Raw genomic sequence first — 17,617 nt, 5'->3', positions numbered from 1 at the left:
GTTAGGGAGAGAGGTGATATGTTTATAGTCTCATGTTTACTGTTTCTCTTGCTGCTGTTACAATGCCAAAAAATACCTCAATAAAATGTTTATTAAAAAAAACCAATGAATAGCCTATGGCAGCACAGTGGCACAGTGGTTAGCACTGCAGCCTCACTGCGCCGAGGCCCCAGGTTCGATCCTGGCTCTGGGTCACTGTCCGTGTGGAGTTTGCACATTCTCCCTGTGTCTGCGTGGGTTTCGCTCCCACAACCCAAAAGATGTGCAGGGTAGGTGGATTAGCCACGCTAAATTGCCCCTTTAATTGGAAAAATGAATTGGGTACTCTAAAAATGTTTCCAAAAAAACAATGAATACCCTGCCCCTCTCTCATATTGGAGAAGATGGATTGACTGCGGACTCCTGTCTGCTGCACTGGTATCCTGAGGTTTGTCGATTGTCCTCTGACAACCACAGATACATCACTGACGTCCAGATGGTTTCTGCTAGACCCCATTGTACATTTTGTGAGTTTCTGAATTCTTTCACTGTTTCAGGTTTGTAACAATAAGAACAATTGTCACTGTGACAACGGCTGGGCTCCTCCGTTTTGCAATACCAAAGGGAAAGGTGGCAGTCTTGACAGCGGACCTGCATTGAAGGCAGATTCAGGTAATCAGTTCAGTGATTGATTGATTTGATTTATTGTCACATAATCCGAAGTACAGTGAAATGTATTTTCCTGCGGCCGAGGGAACGTACACAGTACGTACATAGTAGACAAGAGAATAATCAACAGAGAACATTGACGAATGGTACATCGACAAACAGTGATTGGTTACAGTGCGGATCAAGGGGCCAAACAAAGCAAATACATGAGCAAGAGCAGCACAGGGCGTCGTGAATAGTGTTCTTACAGGGAACAGATCAGTCCGAGGGGGAGTCGTTGAGGAGTCTTGTAGCTGTGGGGAAGAAGCTGTTCCTATGTCTGGATGTGCGGGTCTTCAGACTTCTGTACCTTCTGCCTGATGGAAGGGTCTGGAAGAAGGCAATGCCTGGGTGGGAGGGGTCTCTGATAATGCTGTCTGCCTTCCTGAGGCAGCGGGAGGTGTAGACAGAATCAATGTGGGGTGGCAAGCTTGTGTGATGCGCTGAGTTCACCACGGTCTGCAGTTTGTTGCGATCTTGGACCGAGCAGTTGCCATACCAGGCTGTGATGCAGCCGGATAGGATGCTCTCTATCGCTCATCTGTAGAAGTTTGAGAGAGTCGATGCAGACATGCCAAATCTCTTTAGCTTCCATAGGAAGTAGAGACGTTGGTGGGCTTTCTTGACTGTTGCATCAACGTGAGTGGACCAGGACAGACTGTTGGTGATGGTGACCCCCAGGAACGTAAACCTGTCAATCATCTCCACTTCGGAGCCATTGATGCAGACGGGAGTGTGTGTCGTGCTGCGCTTCCTGAAGTCGATGATCAGTTCCTTCGTCTTTCCGACATTTAGAGAGAGGTTGTTTTCGGTACACCATGCAACCAAGTGATTTATCTCCCTTCTGTAGTCTGATTCGTCGTTGTTTGAGATACGGCCCACCACAGTCGTATCATCCGCAAACTTATCGATCGAATTGGAGTTAAATCTTGCCACACAGTCGTGTGTGTATAGGGAGTACAGTAGAGGACTGAGCACACATTCCTGCGGGGCCCCGGTGTTGAGGACTATTGTGGAGGAGGTGCTGTTACCTATCCTGACAGATTGCGGTCTGTTGGTGAGGAAGTCAAGGATCCAGCTGCACAGGGAGGGGTCAATCCAAGATTGCAGAGTTTGGTTATGAGTCTTGTTGGGATAATAGTGTTGAAGGTGGAGCTGTAGTCTATGAACAGCAGTCTGACATAGGTGTCCTTGTCGAGATGTTCGAGAGTTGATTTTAGGGCCAGTGAGATAGCGTCTGCTGTGGGCCGGTTGCAGTGATAGGCAAACTGCAGTGGAACGAGACCGTCTGGGAGGCTGGCAGTGATCCGTCTCATGACTAGCTGCTTGAAGCATTTCATGACAACAGACATCAGGGCCACCGGCCGGTAGTCATTGAGACAGGCTACCTTGTACTTCTTTGGTGCTGGTATTATGGTGGTCTTCTTGAAGGAGGTGGGGACCTCGGAGCGGAGAAGTGAGGTGGTGAAGATATCTGCGAATACACTCACCAGCTGGTCTACGCAGGCTCTGAGTGCTCGCCCAGGGACTCCGTCGGGGCTCGTCGCTTTCCACGGATTCACTTTCAAGAAGGCAGCTCTTACCTCTGAGGCTGTAATAGTGGGTCTGGGTGTATCCAGGGCTGTTGGGGCGGGTGGCACTGATACATTGGCTGACTGTTCAAAGCGGGCATAGAACTTGTTCCAGCCCCAGATATTCCGCCTGGCCTTGCTTTGTAGCCTGTGATCCTGTGTAGGCCCTGCCATCGTCATCGTGGGTTAGTGCCGTTGGCCTGGGACTCCAGTTTGATCCGGTTTTGTCGTTTTGCATCCCTGATGGCTTTCCGTACATCGTACCTGGATTTCTTATATAGGTCAGGGGCCTCAGACTTGAACCCCTCCGTCCGGAACTTCAGCAGGGAGTGAACCTTTTGTCCTGAGCCAGAGTTTCCGATTGGGCAACACCCGGATTGTCTTCTTCGGTACCCAGTCCTCGACACACATACTGATGTAGCCGGTGACGGTGGTTGCGTACTCGTCCAGGTTAGCTGTCGCGGCCTTGAATATGGGCCAGTCCGCAGGCTCCAAGCAGTCGCGGAGGATGTCCTCAGATTCCTCGGACCAGCACTGCACCGTTTTCCTGACTGGCTCAGCACGCTGCAGTTGCTGGTTGTAAGCCGGAATTAGGAATACCGACTTGTGGTCGGATTTGCCAAAGTGAGGTCGGGGGGTGGAGCGGTCGGCACCTTTGATGCTCGTGTAGCAGTGTCCGGGGTGTTTGCACCTCTGGTGGGGCAGGAGGTATGTTGCTGGAGTTTGGGGAGGACCTTCCTGAGGTTGGCCTGGTTGAAGTCTCCAGCCACGATTGTCAGGGCTTTGGGGTGATTTGTTTCTTGGTTGTTGATGGTGGAATGTAGTTCGCCAAGTGCTTTCTTCACTCCCGCCTGGGGTGGGATGTAGATGCTGTGATGAGCACACAGGTGAATTCACGTGGAAGATAGAAGGGGCGACACTTCACGGTCAGGTATTCTTGGTCTGGGAGGCAGCGGCATGCGAGGGACACCACATCCGAGCACCGAGAGGTGTTGATGAGGAAGCAAACACCCTCGCCCTTCGACTTGCCTGAGGCCATCCTGCGGCCCAGCCGGTGGATCGAGAAGCCTTCGGATTGGATGGCACAATCTGGTGTGGCCGGAGTAAGCCATGTCTCGGTGAAGAGCACACAGCAGTTTCTCACGTCCCTCTGGGAGGTAGGTTTAGTGTTGAGGTCGTCCGGCTTGTTCACAATCGCTTGGACGTTCGCCAGGAGTACCCTGGGGAGAGGAGTCTTGAAGCCGTGTAATTGAAGTTTCACCTTCAGACCGGCTGGTATTCCCCGCTTCCTGGGTCGGCGGCTGGTCTTGGATGGCAGGGCTGGCTTTGCATCAGGCAGGTGATTGCATTAGGAGGGGTCGTGGATGATGATGGCGGTGTCAGGGTCACTGGAGGGGGTTGTGCGTGGGCTGGTCTGGTCTCGTGGGGCGGTGAGGTTGGGTTCACCTTCCATGTGGGGTCGGGTGGGTACCTGTCGCTCCGGGGTTGGCTCGGGTATTCCCGCTTCGCTGGCGAGGCCCTGCACTGGCCTTGGTGGGGGTCTGGAAAGGTCCCCTCTTTTACCTTTTCTTCCTCCAGGTGCTTCAGGATGATGGACAGGCTGAACACAACGTGGTTGGGACAGGTCACGTGATCGGAGACTGGAGGGAAAGGCCATGTGGTCGGACTCCGGTGTGGGTCTAGTCAGGCCTACACCGGGGAAAGGATGCAGCAGTTCTGTGTTTACTGTGTTGTTGCTGATGGTTAATTTTCTCGCTGCTGTGTCTATCTCTGGGCAGGATTTTATGCCCAAATTTGCTGCAATCGTCCCTGATTCCACCATTGACGTAACAACATTGCCCCCAGGAAGGTGGGGAACCTCCTTTAAATATATTTAAATATCATTAGAGGGCATTGTCAAAGGACAGCAATAGGGACCGTGTCAAGGAGCAGCACTGGGGCAGTGTCAAGGGGCAGTGATAGGGACCGTGTCCAGGAGCAGTGCTGGGCATCGCCAAGGGGCAGTGCTGGGGCAGTGCCAAGGAGCAGTGCTGGGGGCAGTGCCAAGGGGCAGTGCTGGGGCAGTGCTGGGCATCGCCAAGGGGCAGTGCTGGGGGCAGTGCTGGGGCAGTGCCAAGGGGCAGTGCTGGGCAGTACCAAGGGGCAGTGCTGGGCATCACCAAGGGGCAGTGCTGGGCATCGCCATGGGGCAGTGCCAAGGGGCAGTGCTGGGCATCGCCAAGGGGCAGTGCTGGGGGCAGTGCCAAGGGGCAGTACTGGGCATCGCCAAGGGGCAGTGCTGGGCATCGCCAAGGGGCAGTGCTGGGGCAGTGCCAATGCGCAGTGTTGGGCATCAACAAGGGGCAGTGCTGGGCATCGCTAGGGGCAGTGCTGGGGCAATGCCAAGGGGCAGTGCCAAGGGGCAGTGCTGGGCATCACCAAGGGGCAGTGCTGGGGGCAGTGTCCAGGAGCAGTGCGGGGGGCAGTGCAGGGGGCAGTGCCAAGGAGCAGTGCTGGGCAGTGCCAAGGGGCAGTGCTGTGGGCATCGCCAAGGGGCAGTGCTGGGGGCAGTGTCCAGGAGCAGTGCTGGGCGTCGCCAAGGGGCAGTGCTGGGCATCGCCAAGGGGCAGCGCTGGGGGCAGTGTCCAGGAGCAGTGTGGGGGGCAGTGCCATGGGGCTGTGCTGGGCATCGCCAAGGGGCAGTGCTGGGGGCAGTGTCCAGGAACAGTGCTGGGCAGTGCCAAGGTGGTGCTGGGGGCAGTGCCAAAGGGCAGCACTGGGGGCAGTGCTGGGCAGGCCAAGGGGCAGTGCTAGGCAGTGTCCAGGTGCAGTGCTGGGGGCAGTGCCAAGGGGCAGTGATAGGGACCGTGTCCAGGAACAGTGCTGGGCATCGCCAAGGGGCAGTGCTGGGGGCAGTGCTGGGGGCAGTGCCAAGGGGCAATGATAGGGACCGTGCCAAGGGGCAGTGCTGGGGGCAATGCCAAGGGGCAGTGATAGGGACTGTGTCAAGGAGCAGTGCTGGGGGCAGTGTCAAGGGGCAGTGCTGGGCATCACCAAGGGGCGGTGCCAAGGGGCAGTGATAGGGACCGTGTCAAGGAGCAGTGCTGGGGGCAGTGCCAAGGGGCAGTGCTGGGGGCAGTGCTGGGCATCACCAAGGGGCAGTGTTGGGGGCAGTGCCAAGGGGCAGTGCTGGGCAGTGCCAAGGGGCAATGATAGGGACTGTGCCAAGGGGCAGTGCTGGGCATCACCAAGGGGCAGTGCTGGGCATCGCCAAGGGGCAGTGATAGGGACCGTGTCCAGGAGCAGTGCTGGGGGAAGTGCCGAGGGGCAGTGCTGGGCAGTGCCAAGGGGAAGTGCTGAGGGCAGTGCTGGGCATCACCATGTGCAGTGCTGGGGACAGTGCCAAGGGGCAGTGATAGGGACCGTGTCCAGGAGCAGTGCGGGGCAGTGATAGGGACCGTGTCCAGGAGCAGTGCTGGGCATCGCCAAGGGCAGTGCTGGGAGCAGTGCCAAGGAGCAGTGCTGGGGGCAGTGCCAAGGGGCAGTGATAGGGACCATGTCAAGGACCAGTGCTGGGGGGACTTCCGGTTGCGGCGATGACCAGCTAAGTCGCACGTTTCGGCACCTCCCGTTTCAACGGACTTTTGGGCTCTTATCGGGAGCCCCAACGGAAATTTTTCAAGGCTAAACCCAGTGTGAGGCGACAAAGGAAGGAGTCCCCCCGGGTGTGGATGGAAAGAAGCGATAGTAGTGGCCAGATTGCAGAGGATCCTCTGGAGCAGCGGCAGAGAAGAGAAGGGAGAAGCAAGATGGCGGCTGAGGGAGCCCAGATGGTATGGGGCCCGGAACAGCAGGAGTTCCTCCGACGATGTGTGGAGGAGCTCAAGAAGGAGGTGCTGGCGCCTATGTTGCTGGCGATTGAGGGGTTAAAGGAGACGCAAAAGACCCAGGCGATGGAGCTCCGTGGAGTGAAGGCAAAGGCAGCCGAGAATGAAGACGAGAGACAGGGCTTGGTGGTGAAGACGGAGACGCACGAGGCGCTACACAAGAGGTGCATAGAGAGACTGGAAGCCCTGGAAAATAGCTCGAGGAGGAAGAATTTAAGGATTTGGGGTCTTCCCGAAGGGGCAGAGGGAGCGTATGTGAGCACGATGCTCCATACCTCAATGGGAGCTGAGGCCCCGACGGGCCCCCTGGAAGTGGAGGGAGCATACCGGGTCCTCGTGAGAAGACCAAAGGCAGGGAAAATACCGCGAGCAATAGTGGTGAGATTCCACCACTATAAGGACAGGGAGATGGTCCTGAGATGGGCTAAGAAGACACGGAGTAGCAGATGGGAGAACGCGGTGATCCGCGTCTACCAAGATTGGAGTGCGGAGGTGGCGAGAAGGAGGGCGAGTTTCAATCGGGCCAAGGCGGTGCTCCACAGGAAGAAAGTGACATTCGGAATGTTGCAGCCGGCAAGACTGTGGGCTACACACCAGGGCAAACACCACTACTTCGAGACGGCAGAGGAGGCGTGGACATTTATCCAAGAAGAGAAGTTGGACTAGATTTGGGAATGGATGCTTGGAAAGAAGTAGCGAGGTGATGGCAAGGAATTGTAAATTAGATAGGGGAATTTTTTCCTCCCTCGAAGGGGGGGACACGAAGAAATGTGGGCGCCGGTGGGGAAGGGGACGGGGAAGGGGAGAGGGAGCTGCGCCATTAGGGGCGGGGCCGAGAGGGAAACGCGGGCTTTGTTCCCGCGCTATGGAAACTGTGGCGGGAAAAGTGAGCGCAGGAAGGAGGGGGCCTCACATAATGGGAGGCTAAGGATAAACGGGGGAAGCCGAGGTCGGCCAGAGTTTGCTGACTCCCGGAAGCAATATGGGGGAGCAATCAAGCTAGAGGGGAATCTAGCGGGGGGGGGGGGGGGGGGGGGGCGTTAACTGGGTTGCTGCTGCTGAGGGGAAGGGGGAGCTGATACGGGATGGGATGGTCGAGATGGGAGAGCGCCGTCTGGGGGACAAACGGGTGCGTGGGAACCGGGTGAGGAGCTGGTTTAAAAAAGGGGATAGCTAGTCGACGATGAGGGGGGGGGGGGGTTAAAGAGCCCCCCAACCCGGTTGATCACGTGCAACGTGAGAGGGTTGAATGGGCCGATTAAGAGGGCAAGGGTATTTGCGCACCTAAAGAGGCTGAAGGCGGATGTGGTTATGCTTCAGGAGACGCACCTGAAATTGGCAGATCAGGTCAGATTAAGGAAAGGATGGGTGGGACAGGTATTCCACTCAGGCTTAGATGCGAAAAATAGAGGGGTGGCAATACTGGTGGGGAAACGGGTATTGTTTGAGGCGAAGACCGTAGTGCGGACAGTGGGGGCAGGTACGTGATGGTGAGTGGCAGATTGCAAGGTGAGGCGGTGGTGCTGGTGAATGTATATGCCCCAAACTGGGATGATGCGAGTTTTATGAAGCGTATGTTGGGGCGCATCCCGGACCTAGAGATGGGAAATTTGGTAATGGGGGGGGGACTTCAACACGGTGCTGGACCCAGGGCTGGACCGGTCCAGATCTAGGACCGGGAGGAGGCCGGCAGCGGCCAAGGTGCTTAAGGGCTTTATGGAGCAGATGGGAGGAGTAGATCCCTGGAGATTTGCTAGACCGAGGAGTAAAGAGTTTTCCTTGCTGGCTTTGAAAGCAGACCAAGGCAGGCCAGCAGCACGGTTCAATTCCCGTACCAGCCTCCCCGAACAGGTGCCGGAATGTGGCGACTAGGGGCTTTTCACAGCAACTTCATTTGAAGCCTACTTGTGACAATAAGCGATTTTCATTTTCATTTCATTTCTTCTCCCATGTCCATAAAGTGTACTCCCGGATAGACTTCTTTGTCCTGGGAAGGGCGCTGATCCCGAAGGTGGCAGGAACGGAGTATTCGGCTATTGCCGTTTCAGATCATGCCCCACATTGGGTAGATCTGGATCTAGGAGAGGAGAAGGAGCAGCGCCCACTTTGGAGATTAGACATGGGACTGTTGGCGGATGAGGGGGTATGTGGAAGGGTGAGAGGATGTATTGAAAGATACCTAGAGGTCAATGATGATGGAGAGGTCCAGGTGGGAGTAGTTTGGGAGGCGCTGAAGGCGGTGGTTAGGGGGGAGCTGATTTACATAAGGGCCCATAAGGGGAAACAAGAGGGTAAAGAAAGGGAGAGACCGATCGGGGAGATTCTGAGGGTGGATAGGCAATATGCGGAGGCTCCGGATGAAGGGCTATACAGGGAAAGACGGAGACTACACACGGACTTTGACCTGTTGAGCACGGGTAAGGCGGAGACGCAGTGGAGAAAGGCACAGGGAATACAATACGAATACGGGGAAAAGGCGAGCCGACTGCTGCCCAACAACTTAGGAAGAGGGGGGCGGCGAGAGAGATCGGAAGAGTTAGAGACGAGGAGGGAAGGATGGAACAGAGGGCGGAGAGGGTGAACGGGGTGTTTAAGGCATTTTATGAGAGGCTGTATAAGGCCCAACCCCCGGAGGGGAAAGAGGGAATGATACATTTCCTAGACCAGTTGGAGTTCCCGAGAGTTGAGGAGCAGGAGGTGACAGGACTGGGAGCGCAGATTGAGGTGGAGGAGGTGGTAAAAGGAATCGGGAACATGCAGGCAGGAAAGGCCCCGGGACCAGATGGGTTCCCGGTGGAATTTTACAGGAAATATGTGGACCTGCTGGCCCCACTTCTGACGAGAACCTTCAATGAGGCTAAGGAAAGGGGGACACTATCCCCGACGATGTCGGAGGCGACGATATCGTTGATCCTGAAAGACAAAGACCCGCTGCAGTGCGGGTCATACAGGCCTATCTCCCTCCTGAACGTAGATGCCAAGCTATTGGCCAAAGTGATGGCGACAAGGATAGAGGACTGTGTCCCAGGGGTGGTACATGGCGACCAAACAGAGTTTGTTAAAGGGAGGCAATTGAATGCCAATATACGAAGGTTGCTGGGGGTGATGATGATGCCCCTACCGGAGGGGGAGGCAGAGATAGTGGTGGCTATGGATGCAGAGAAGGCATTTGATAGAGTGGAGTGGGATTACCTGTGGGAGGTACTGAAGAGATTTGGATTTGGAGAGGGGTTAATCAGATGGGTTCAGCTCCTGTACGGGGCCCCGGTGGCAAGTGTGGTTACAAACAGGCAACGATCGGACTATTTCCGATTACATAGGGGCACAAGACAGGGGTGTCCCCTGTCCCCGTTACTGTTCGCGTTGGCAATTGAGCCATTGGCCATCGCGCTGAGGGGCTCTAAGAAGTGGAGAGGGGTGCTTAGAGGAGGAGAGGAACATCGGGTGTCATTATATGCGGATGATTTGCTGCTATATGTGGCGGACCCAGTGGAGGGGATGCCTGAGATAATGCAGACACTCAGGGAGTTTGGAGAGTTTTCGGGATACAAACTGAATATGGGGAAGAGTGAACTGTTTATGATGCACCCCGGGGAACAGGGCAGGGGAATAGACGATCTGCCGCTGAGGAGAGTAACAAGAGACTTCCGATATCTAGGGATCCAGGTGGCCAGGAACTGGGGAACCTTGCATAAGCTTAACTTGACACGACTGGTAGAGCAGATGGAGGAGGACTTAAAGAGGTGGGACATGGTGCCCCTGTAATTGGCGGGTAGGGTGCAGGCGGTTAAAATGGTGGTCCTCCCGAGGTTTCTTTTCGTGTTTCAGTGCCTCCCCATACTGATCACAAAGGCCTTTTTTAAGAAGGTGGATAGGAGTATCATGAGCTTTGTGTGGGCCGAAAAGACTCCAAGGATAAAGAGGGGGTTCCTACAGCGCAGTAGGGATAGAGGGGGACTGGCACTGCCGAGTCTGAGTGATTATTATTGGGCCGCCAACGTGTCTATGATATGTAAGTGGATGAGGGAAGAAGAAGGAGCGGCGTGGAAAAGGCTGGAGATGGCGTCCTGTAGGGGAACTAGCTTAAAAGCACTGGCGAAAAAATACACCACAAACCCAGTGGTGGTGGCGAGTCTGAAGATTTGGGGGCAGTGGAGACGACATAGGGGAGTGACGGGTGCCTCGGTGTGGTCCCCGATAAGGAACAACCACAGGTTCGTCCCGGGAAGGATAGATGGGGGATTTCAATCTTGGCAGCGAGCAGGAATTGCGAAACTGAAGGACTTGTTCTTGGACGGGACGTTCGCGAGTCTGGGAGCACTGACAGAAAAATACGAGTTGCCACCTGGGAATGCATTTCGATATATACAAGTGAGGGCATTTGCGAGGCAACAGGTGAGGGAATTTCCGCAGCTCCCGGCGCAAGGGATCCAGGACAGAGTGATTTCGGGGGCATGGGTGGGTGATGGTAAAGTGTCCGATATATACAGGGAAATGAGAGACGAGGGGGCGACGATGGTAGAGGAGCTGAAGGGATAATGGGAGGAGGAGCTGGGGGAAGAGATTGAGGAGGGGCTGTGGGCAGATGCCCCAAGCAGGGTAAATTCCTCGTCCTCGTGTGCCAGTCTCAGCCTGATACAATTCAAGGTACTACACAGGGCGCACATGACGGGAGCAAGGCTGAGTAGATTTTTTGGAGTGGAGGATAGGTGTGGGAGGTGCGCGGGAAGCCCGGCGAACCACACCCACATGATCTGGTCATGTCCGGTATTGCATAGGTTCTGGGTGGGTGTGGCAAGAGTGATTTCAAAGGTGGTAGGGGTCCGGGTCGAACCAAGCTGGGGGTTGGCTATATTTGGGGAGTGCAGGAGGCGAGAGAGGCCGATGTTTTGGCCTTTGCGTCCCTAGTAGCCCGGCGAAGGATTCTACTTATGTGGAAAGAAACTAAACCCCCGGGCGTGGAGGCCTCGATAAACGACATGGCAGGGTTTATAAAATTGGAGCGGATAAAGTACGCACTAAGAGGTTCGGCTCAGGGGTTCACCAGGCGGTGGCAACCGTTCCTCGACTATCTCGCAGAGCGATAAGGGAAAACAGGAAAGACAGCAGCAGCAACCCAGGTGGGAGGGGGGGGGGGGGCGGGGGGGGGGGGTGCATTCGGGTTTTTGAGGTTTTTTTTGTGCTTTGTTACATATTAGTTGGTTATAGTTGTTTATATTTATTTTTTCAATGTTTGTTTTTGGCACTTGCTATTAGTTAATATATTATTTAAAAAACGATCAATGTACATATTGTTACAAAGTTGTAAAAATGGAAAATTATTTTTTGATCGAAAAACTTTAATAAAATACATATATATTTTTTAAAAGGACCAGTGCTGGGCATCGCCAAGGGGCAGTGATAGGGACCGTGTCAAGGAGCAGTGCCGGGCATCGCCAAGGGGCAGTGATAGGGACTGTGTCAAGGAGCAGTGCCGGGCATCGCCAAGGGGCAGTGATAGGGACCGTGTCAAGGAGCAGTGCCGGGCATCGCCAAGGGGCAGTGATAGGGACTGTGTCAAGGAGCAGTGCCGGGCATCGCCAAGGAGCAGTGCTGGGCATCGCCAAGGGGCAGTGCTGGGGGCTGTGCCAATGGGCAGTGCAGGGGCAGTGCCAAGGAGCAGTGCCGGGCATCGCCAAGGAGCAGTGCTGGGCATCGCCAAGGGGCAGTGCTGGGGGCATTGCCAAGGGGCAGTGCGGGGGGCAGTGCCAAGGAGCAGTGCTGGGGCAGTGCCAAGGGGCAGTGCTGGCAGTGCCAAGGAGCAGTGCTGGGGGCAGTGCCAAGGGGTAGTGCTGGGCATCGCCAAGGGGCAGTGATAGGGACTGTGTCAAGGAGCAGTGCCGGGCATCGCCAAGGGGCAGTGCTGGGCATCGCCAAGGGGCAGTGCGGGGGGCAGTGCCATGGGGCAGTGCCAAGGGGCAGTGCTGGGGCAGTGCCAAGGGGCAGTGCTGGGGCAGTGCCAAGGGGCAGTGCTGGGGCAGTGCCAAGGGGCAGTGCTGGGGCAGTGCCAAGGGGCAGTGCTGGGGCAGTGCCAAGGGGCAGTGCTGGGGGCATCGCTAAGGAGCAGTGCTGGGCATCGCCAAGGAGCAGTGCTGGGCATCGCCAAGGAGCAGTGCTGGGGCAGTGCCCAGGCGCAGTGCTGGGCATCGCCAAGGAGCAGTGCTGGGCATCGCCAAGGAGCAGTGCTGGGGCAGTGCCCAGGCGCAGTGCTGGGCATCACCAAGGGGCAGTGCTGGGGCAGTGCCAAGGGACAGTGCTGGGGCAGTGCCAAGGGACAGTGCTGGGGCAGTGCCAAGCAGCAGTGCTGGGGCAGTGCCAAGGGGCAGTGCTGGGCATCGCCAAGGGGCAGTGCTGGGGCAGTGCCAAGGGGCAGTGCTGGGCAGTGCCAAGGGGCAGTGCTGGGGCAGTGCCAAGGGGCAGTGCTGGGGGCATCGCCAAGGGGGTGCCAAGGGGCAGTGCTGGGGACATCGCCAAGGGGCAGTGATAGGGACCGTGTCCAGGGGCAGTGCCAAGGGGCAGTGATAGGGACCATGTCAAGGGGCAGTGCTGGGCATCGCCAAGGGGCAGTGATAGTCACCATGTCAAGGAGCAGTGCTGAGCATCGCCAAGGGGCAGTGCTGGGGGCAGTGCCAAGGGGCAGTGATAGGCACCATGTCAAGGAGCAGTGTTGGGTACCGCCAAGGGGCAGTGCTGAGCATCGCCAAGAGGCAGTGCTGGGCATCGCCAAGGGGCAGTGCTGGGCATCGCCAAGGGCAGTGCTGGGGGCAGTGCCAAGGGGCAGTGATAGGGACCATGTCCAGGAGCAGTGCTGAGCATCGCCAAGGGGCAGTGATAGGGACTGTGTCAAGGAGCAGTGCCGGGCATCGCCAAGGAGCAGTGCTGGGCATCGCCAAGGGGCAGTGCTGGGGGCTGTGCCAATGGGCAGTGCAGGGGCAGTGCCAAGGAGCAGTGCCGGGCATCGCCAAGGAGCAGTGCTGGGCATCGCCAAGGGGCAGTGCTGGGGGCATTGCCAAGGGGCAGTGCGGGGGGCAGTGCCAAGGAGCAGTGCTGGGGCAGTGCCAAGGGGCAGTGCTGGCAGTGCCAAGGAGCAGTGCTGGCAGTGCCAAGGAGCAGTGCTGGGGGCAGTGCCAAGGGGTAGTGCTGGGCATCGCCAAGGGGCAGTGATAGGGACTGTGTCAAGGAGCAGTGCCGGGCATCGCCAAGGGGCAGTGCTGGGCATCGCCAAGGGGCAGTGCGGGGGGCAGTGCCATGGGGCAGTGCCAAGGGGCAGTGCTGGGGCAGTGCCAAGGGGCAGTGCTGGGGCAGTGCCAAGGGGCAGTGCTGGGGCAGTGCCAAGGGGCAGTGCTGGGGCAGTGCCAAGGGGCAGTGCTGGGGCAGTGCCAAGGGGCAGTGCTGGGGGCATCGCTAAGGAGCAGTGCTGGGCATCGCCAAGGAGCAGTGCTGGGCATCGCCAAGGAGCAGTGCTGGGGCAGTGCCCAGGCGCAGTGCTGGGCATCGCCAAGGAGCAGTGCTGGGCATCGCCAAGGAGCAGTGCTGGGGCAGTGCCCAGGCGCAGTGCTGGGCATCACCAAGGGGCAGTGCTGGGGCAGTGCCAAGGGACAGTGCTGGGGCAGTGCCAAGGGACAGTGCTGGGGCAGTGCCAAGCAGCAGTGCTGGGGCAGTGCCAAGGGGCAGTGCTGGGCATCGCCAAGGGGCAGTGCTGGGGCAGTGCCAAGGGGCAGTGCTGGGCAGTGCCAAGGGGCAGTGCTGGGGCAGTGCCAAGGGGCAGTGCTGGGGGCATCGCCAAGGGGCAGTGCCAAGGGGCAGTGCTGGGGACATCGCCAAGGGGCAGTGATAGGGACCGTGTCCAGGGGCAGTGCCAAGGGGCAGTGATAGGGACCATGTCAAGGGGCAGTGCTGGGCATCGCCAAGGGGCAGTGATAGTCACCATGTCAAGGAGCAGTGCTGAGCATCGCCAAGGGGCAGTGCTGGGGGCAGTGCCAAGGGGCAGTGATAGGCACCATGTCAAGGAGCAGTGTTGGGTACCGCCAAGGGGCAGTGCTGAGCATCGCCAAGAGGCAGTGCTGGGCATCGCCAAGGGGCAGTGCTGGGCATCGCCAAGGGCAGTGCTGGGGGCAGTGCCAAGGGGCAGTGATAGGGACCATGTCCAGGAGCAGTGCTGAGCATCGCCAAGGGGCTGTGCTGGGGGCAGTGATAGGGACCGTGTCCAAGAGCAGTGCTGGGCATCGCCAAGGGGCAGTGCTGGGCATCGCCAAGGGCAGTGCTGGGGGCAGTGCCAAGGGGCAGTGATAGGGACCATGTCCAGGAGCAGTGCTGAGCATCGCCAAGGGGCTGTGCTGGGGGCAGTGATAGGGACCGTGTCCAAGAGCAGTGCTGGGCATCGCCAAGGGGCAGTGCTGGGGGCAGTGCAAAGGGGCAGTGAGAGGGACCATGTCCAAGTGCAGTGCTGGGCATCGCCAAGGGGCAGTGCTGGGCATTGCCAAGGTGCAGTGCTGGGCATCGCCAAGGGGCAGTGCTGGGCAACGCCAAGAGGCAGTGCTGGGGGCAGTGCCAAGGGGCATTGCAGGGGCAGTGCCAAGGAGCAGTGCCGGGCATCGCCAAGGAGCAGTGCTGGGCATCGCCAACGGGCAGTGCTGGGGGCAATGCGGGGGGCAGTGCCAAGGAGCAGTGCTGGGGCAGTGCCAAGGGGCAGTGCTGGGCAGTGCCAAGGAGCAGTGCTGGGGGCAGTGCCAAGGGGTAGTGCTGGGCATCGCCAAGGGGCAGTGATAGGGACTGTGTCAAGGAGCAGTGCCGGGCATCGCCAAGGAGCAGTGCTGGGCATCGCCAAGGGGCAGTGCGGGGGACAGTGCCAAGGAGCAGTGCTGGGGGCAGTGCCAAGGGGCAGTGCTGGGGGCAGTGCCAAGGGGCAGTGCTGGGGGCAGTGCCAAGGGGATCGCTAAGGAGCAGTGCTGGGCATCGCCAAGGAGCAGTGCTGGGCATCGCCAAGGAGCAGTGCTGGGGCAGTGCCCAGGGGCAGTGCTGGGCATCACCAAGGGGCAGTGCTGGGGCAGTGCCAAGGGACAGTGCTGGGGCAGTGCCAAGGGACAGTGCTGAGGGCAGTGCCAAGCAGCAGTGCTGGGGCAGTGCCAAGGGGCAATGCTGGGCATCGCCAAGGGGCAGTGCTGGGGCAGTGCCAAGGGGAAGTGCTGGGGCAGTGCCAAGGGGCAGTGCTGGGGGCATCGCCAAGGGGCAGTGCTGGGGCAGTGCCAAGGGGCAGTTCTGGGGGCATCGCCAAGGGGAAGTGATAGGGACCGTGTCCAGGGGCAGTGCTGGGGGCAGTGCCAAGGGGCAGTGATAGGGACCGTGTCAAGGGGCAGTGCTGGGCATCGCCAAGGGGCAGTGATAGGCACCATGTCAAGGAGCAGTGCTGAGCATCGCCAAGGGGCAGCGCTGGGCATCGCCAAGGTGCAGTGCTGGGCATCGCCAAGGGGCAGTGCTGGGGGCGGTGCTGGGCATCGCCAAGGGGCAGTGCTGGGGGCAGTGTCAAGGAGCATTGATAGGGACCGTGTCCAGGAGCAGTGCTGGGCATCGCCAAGGGGCAGTGCTGGGGGCAGTGCTAAGGAGCAGTGATAGGGACCGTGTCAAGTGGCAGCGCTGGGCATCGCCAAGGGCAGTGCTGGGAGCAGTGCCAAGGGGCAGTGCTGGGGGCAGTGTCAAGGGGCAGTGATAGGGACCGTGTCAAGGGGCAGCGCTGGGCATCGCCAAGGGGCAGTGCTGGGGCAGTGCCAAGGAGCAGTGATAGGGACCGTGTCCAGGAGCAGTGCTGGGCATCGCCAAGGGGCAGTGTTAGGGACCGTGTCAAGGAGCAGTGCTGGGCATCGCCAAGGGGCAGTGATAGGGACTGTGTCAAGGAGCAGTGCTGGGCATCGCCAAGGGGCAGTGTTAGGGACCGTGTCAAGCAACAGTGCTGGGGGCAATGCCAAGGGGCAGTGCTGCGGGTTCCAAGGGGCAGTGCTGGGGGTAGTGCCAAGGGGCAGTGCTGGGGGCAGTGCCAAGGGGCAGTGCTGCGGGTTCCAAGGGGCAGTGCTGGGGGTAGTGCCAAGGGGCAGTGCTGGGCATCGCCAAGGGGCAGTGCCAAGGGGCAGTGATAGGGACCGTGTCAAGGGGCAGTCCTTGGCAGTGCCAAGGGGCAGTCCTGGGCATCGCCAAGGGGCAGTGCCAAGGGGCAGTGCCAAGGAGCAGTGCTGTGGGCAGTGCCAAGAGGCAGTGATAAGGACCGTGTCAAGGGGCACTGGCACTCGTGAGGGTTCTACCATTCACTATATATTCCCTACCTGCATTAGACCTTCCAAAATGCATTACCTCTCATTTGTCCGGATTGAACTCCATCTGCCATCTCTCCGCCCAAGTCTCCAAACAATCTAAATCCTGCTGTATCCTCTGACAGTCCTCACCGCTATCCGCAATTCCACCAACCTTTGTGTCGTCTGCAAACTTACTAATCAGACCAGTTACATTTTCCTCCAAATCATTTATATATACTACAAACAGCGAAGGTCCCAGCACTGATCCCTGCGGAACACCACTGGTCACAGCCCTCCAATTAGAAAAGCATCCCTCCATTGCTACCCTCTGCCTTCTATGACCTAGCCAGTTCTGTATCCACCTTGCCAGCTCACCCCTGATCCCGTGTGACTTCACCTTTTGTACTAGTCTAACATGACGGACCTTGTCAAAGGCCTTACTGAAGTCCATATAGACAACATCCACTGCCCTACCTGCATCAATCATCTTAGTGACCTCGTCGAAAAACTCTATCAAGTTAGTGAGACACGACCTCCCCTTCACAAAACTATGCTGCCTCTCACTAAAAGTCCATTTGCTTCCAAATGGGAGTAGATCCTGTCTCGAAGAATTCTCTCCAGTGATTTCCCGACCACTGAAGTAAGGCTCACTGGCCTGTAGTTCCCTGGATTATCCTTCTTAAACAGAGGAACAACATTGGCTATTCTCCAGTCCTCCGGGACATCGCCTGAAGACAGTGAGGATCCAAAGATTTCTGTCAAGGCCTCAGCAATTTCCTCTCCAGCCTCCTTCAGTATTCTGGGGTAGATCCCATCGGGCCCTGGGGACTTATCTACCTTAATATTTTTTAAGACGCCCAATACCTCGTCTTTTTGGATCCCAATGTGACCCAAACTATCTACACACCCTTCTCCAGACTCAACATCTACCAATTCCTTCTCTTTGGTGAATACTGATGCAAAGTATTCATTTAGTACCTCGCCCATTTCCTCTGGCTCCACACATAGATTCCCTTGCCTATCCTTCAGTGGGCCAACCCTTTCCCTGGCTACCCTCTTGCTTTTTATGTACTTGTAAAAAGCCTTGGGATTTTCCTTAACCCTATTTGCCAATGACTTTTCGTGACCCCTTCTAGCCCTCCTGACTCCTTGCTTAAGTTCCTTCCTACTT

The 17,617-nt window shown here is 57.7% G+C and overlaps 1 protein-coding gene across 2 annotated transcripts in view; it reads left to right on the top strand.

Annotated features, from left to right (window-relative positions):
* Nucleotides 1-17,617, top strand: part of LOC140409647 (disintegrin and metalloproteinase domain-containing protein 12-like) — a 1,449,600-nt gene that overhangs the window by 1,322,484 nt on the left and 109,499 nt on the right. For both annotated transcript variants that reach the window (XM_072497981.1, XM_072497982.1), the window contains exon 18: nucleotides 537-651. In XM_072497981.1, coding sequence (XP_072354082.1) covers nucleotides 537-651 — 115 coding nt within the window. The remainder of the gene's footprint in view (nucleotides 1-536; nucleotides 652-17,617) is intronic.

The sequence above is a fragment of the Scyliorhinus torazame genome, chromosome 3 (genome assembly GCF_047496885.1).
Source record: "Scyliorhinus torazame isolate Kashiwa2021f chromosome 3, sScyTor2.1, whole genome shotgun sequence".
Classification (NCBI taxonomy): Eukaryota; Metazoa; Chordata; class Chondrichthyes; order Carcharhiniformes; family Scyliorhinidae; genus Scyliorhinus; species Scyliorhinus torazame.
The sequence above is the reverse complement of the archived record's forward strand: the minus strand, read 5'-3'. Positions and strand labels throughout refer to the sequence as shown.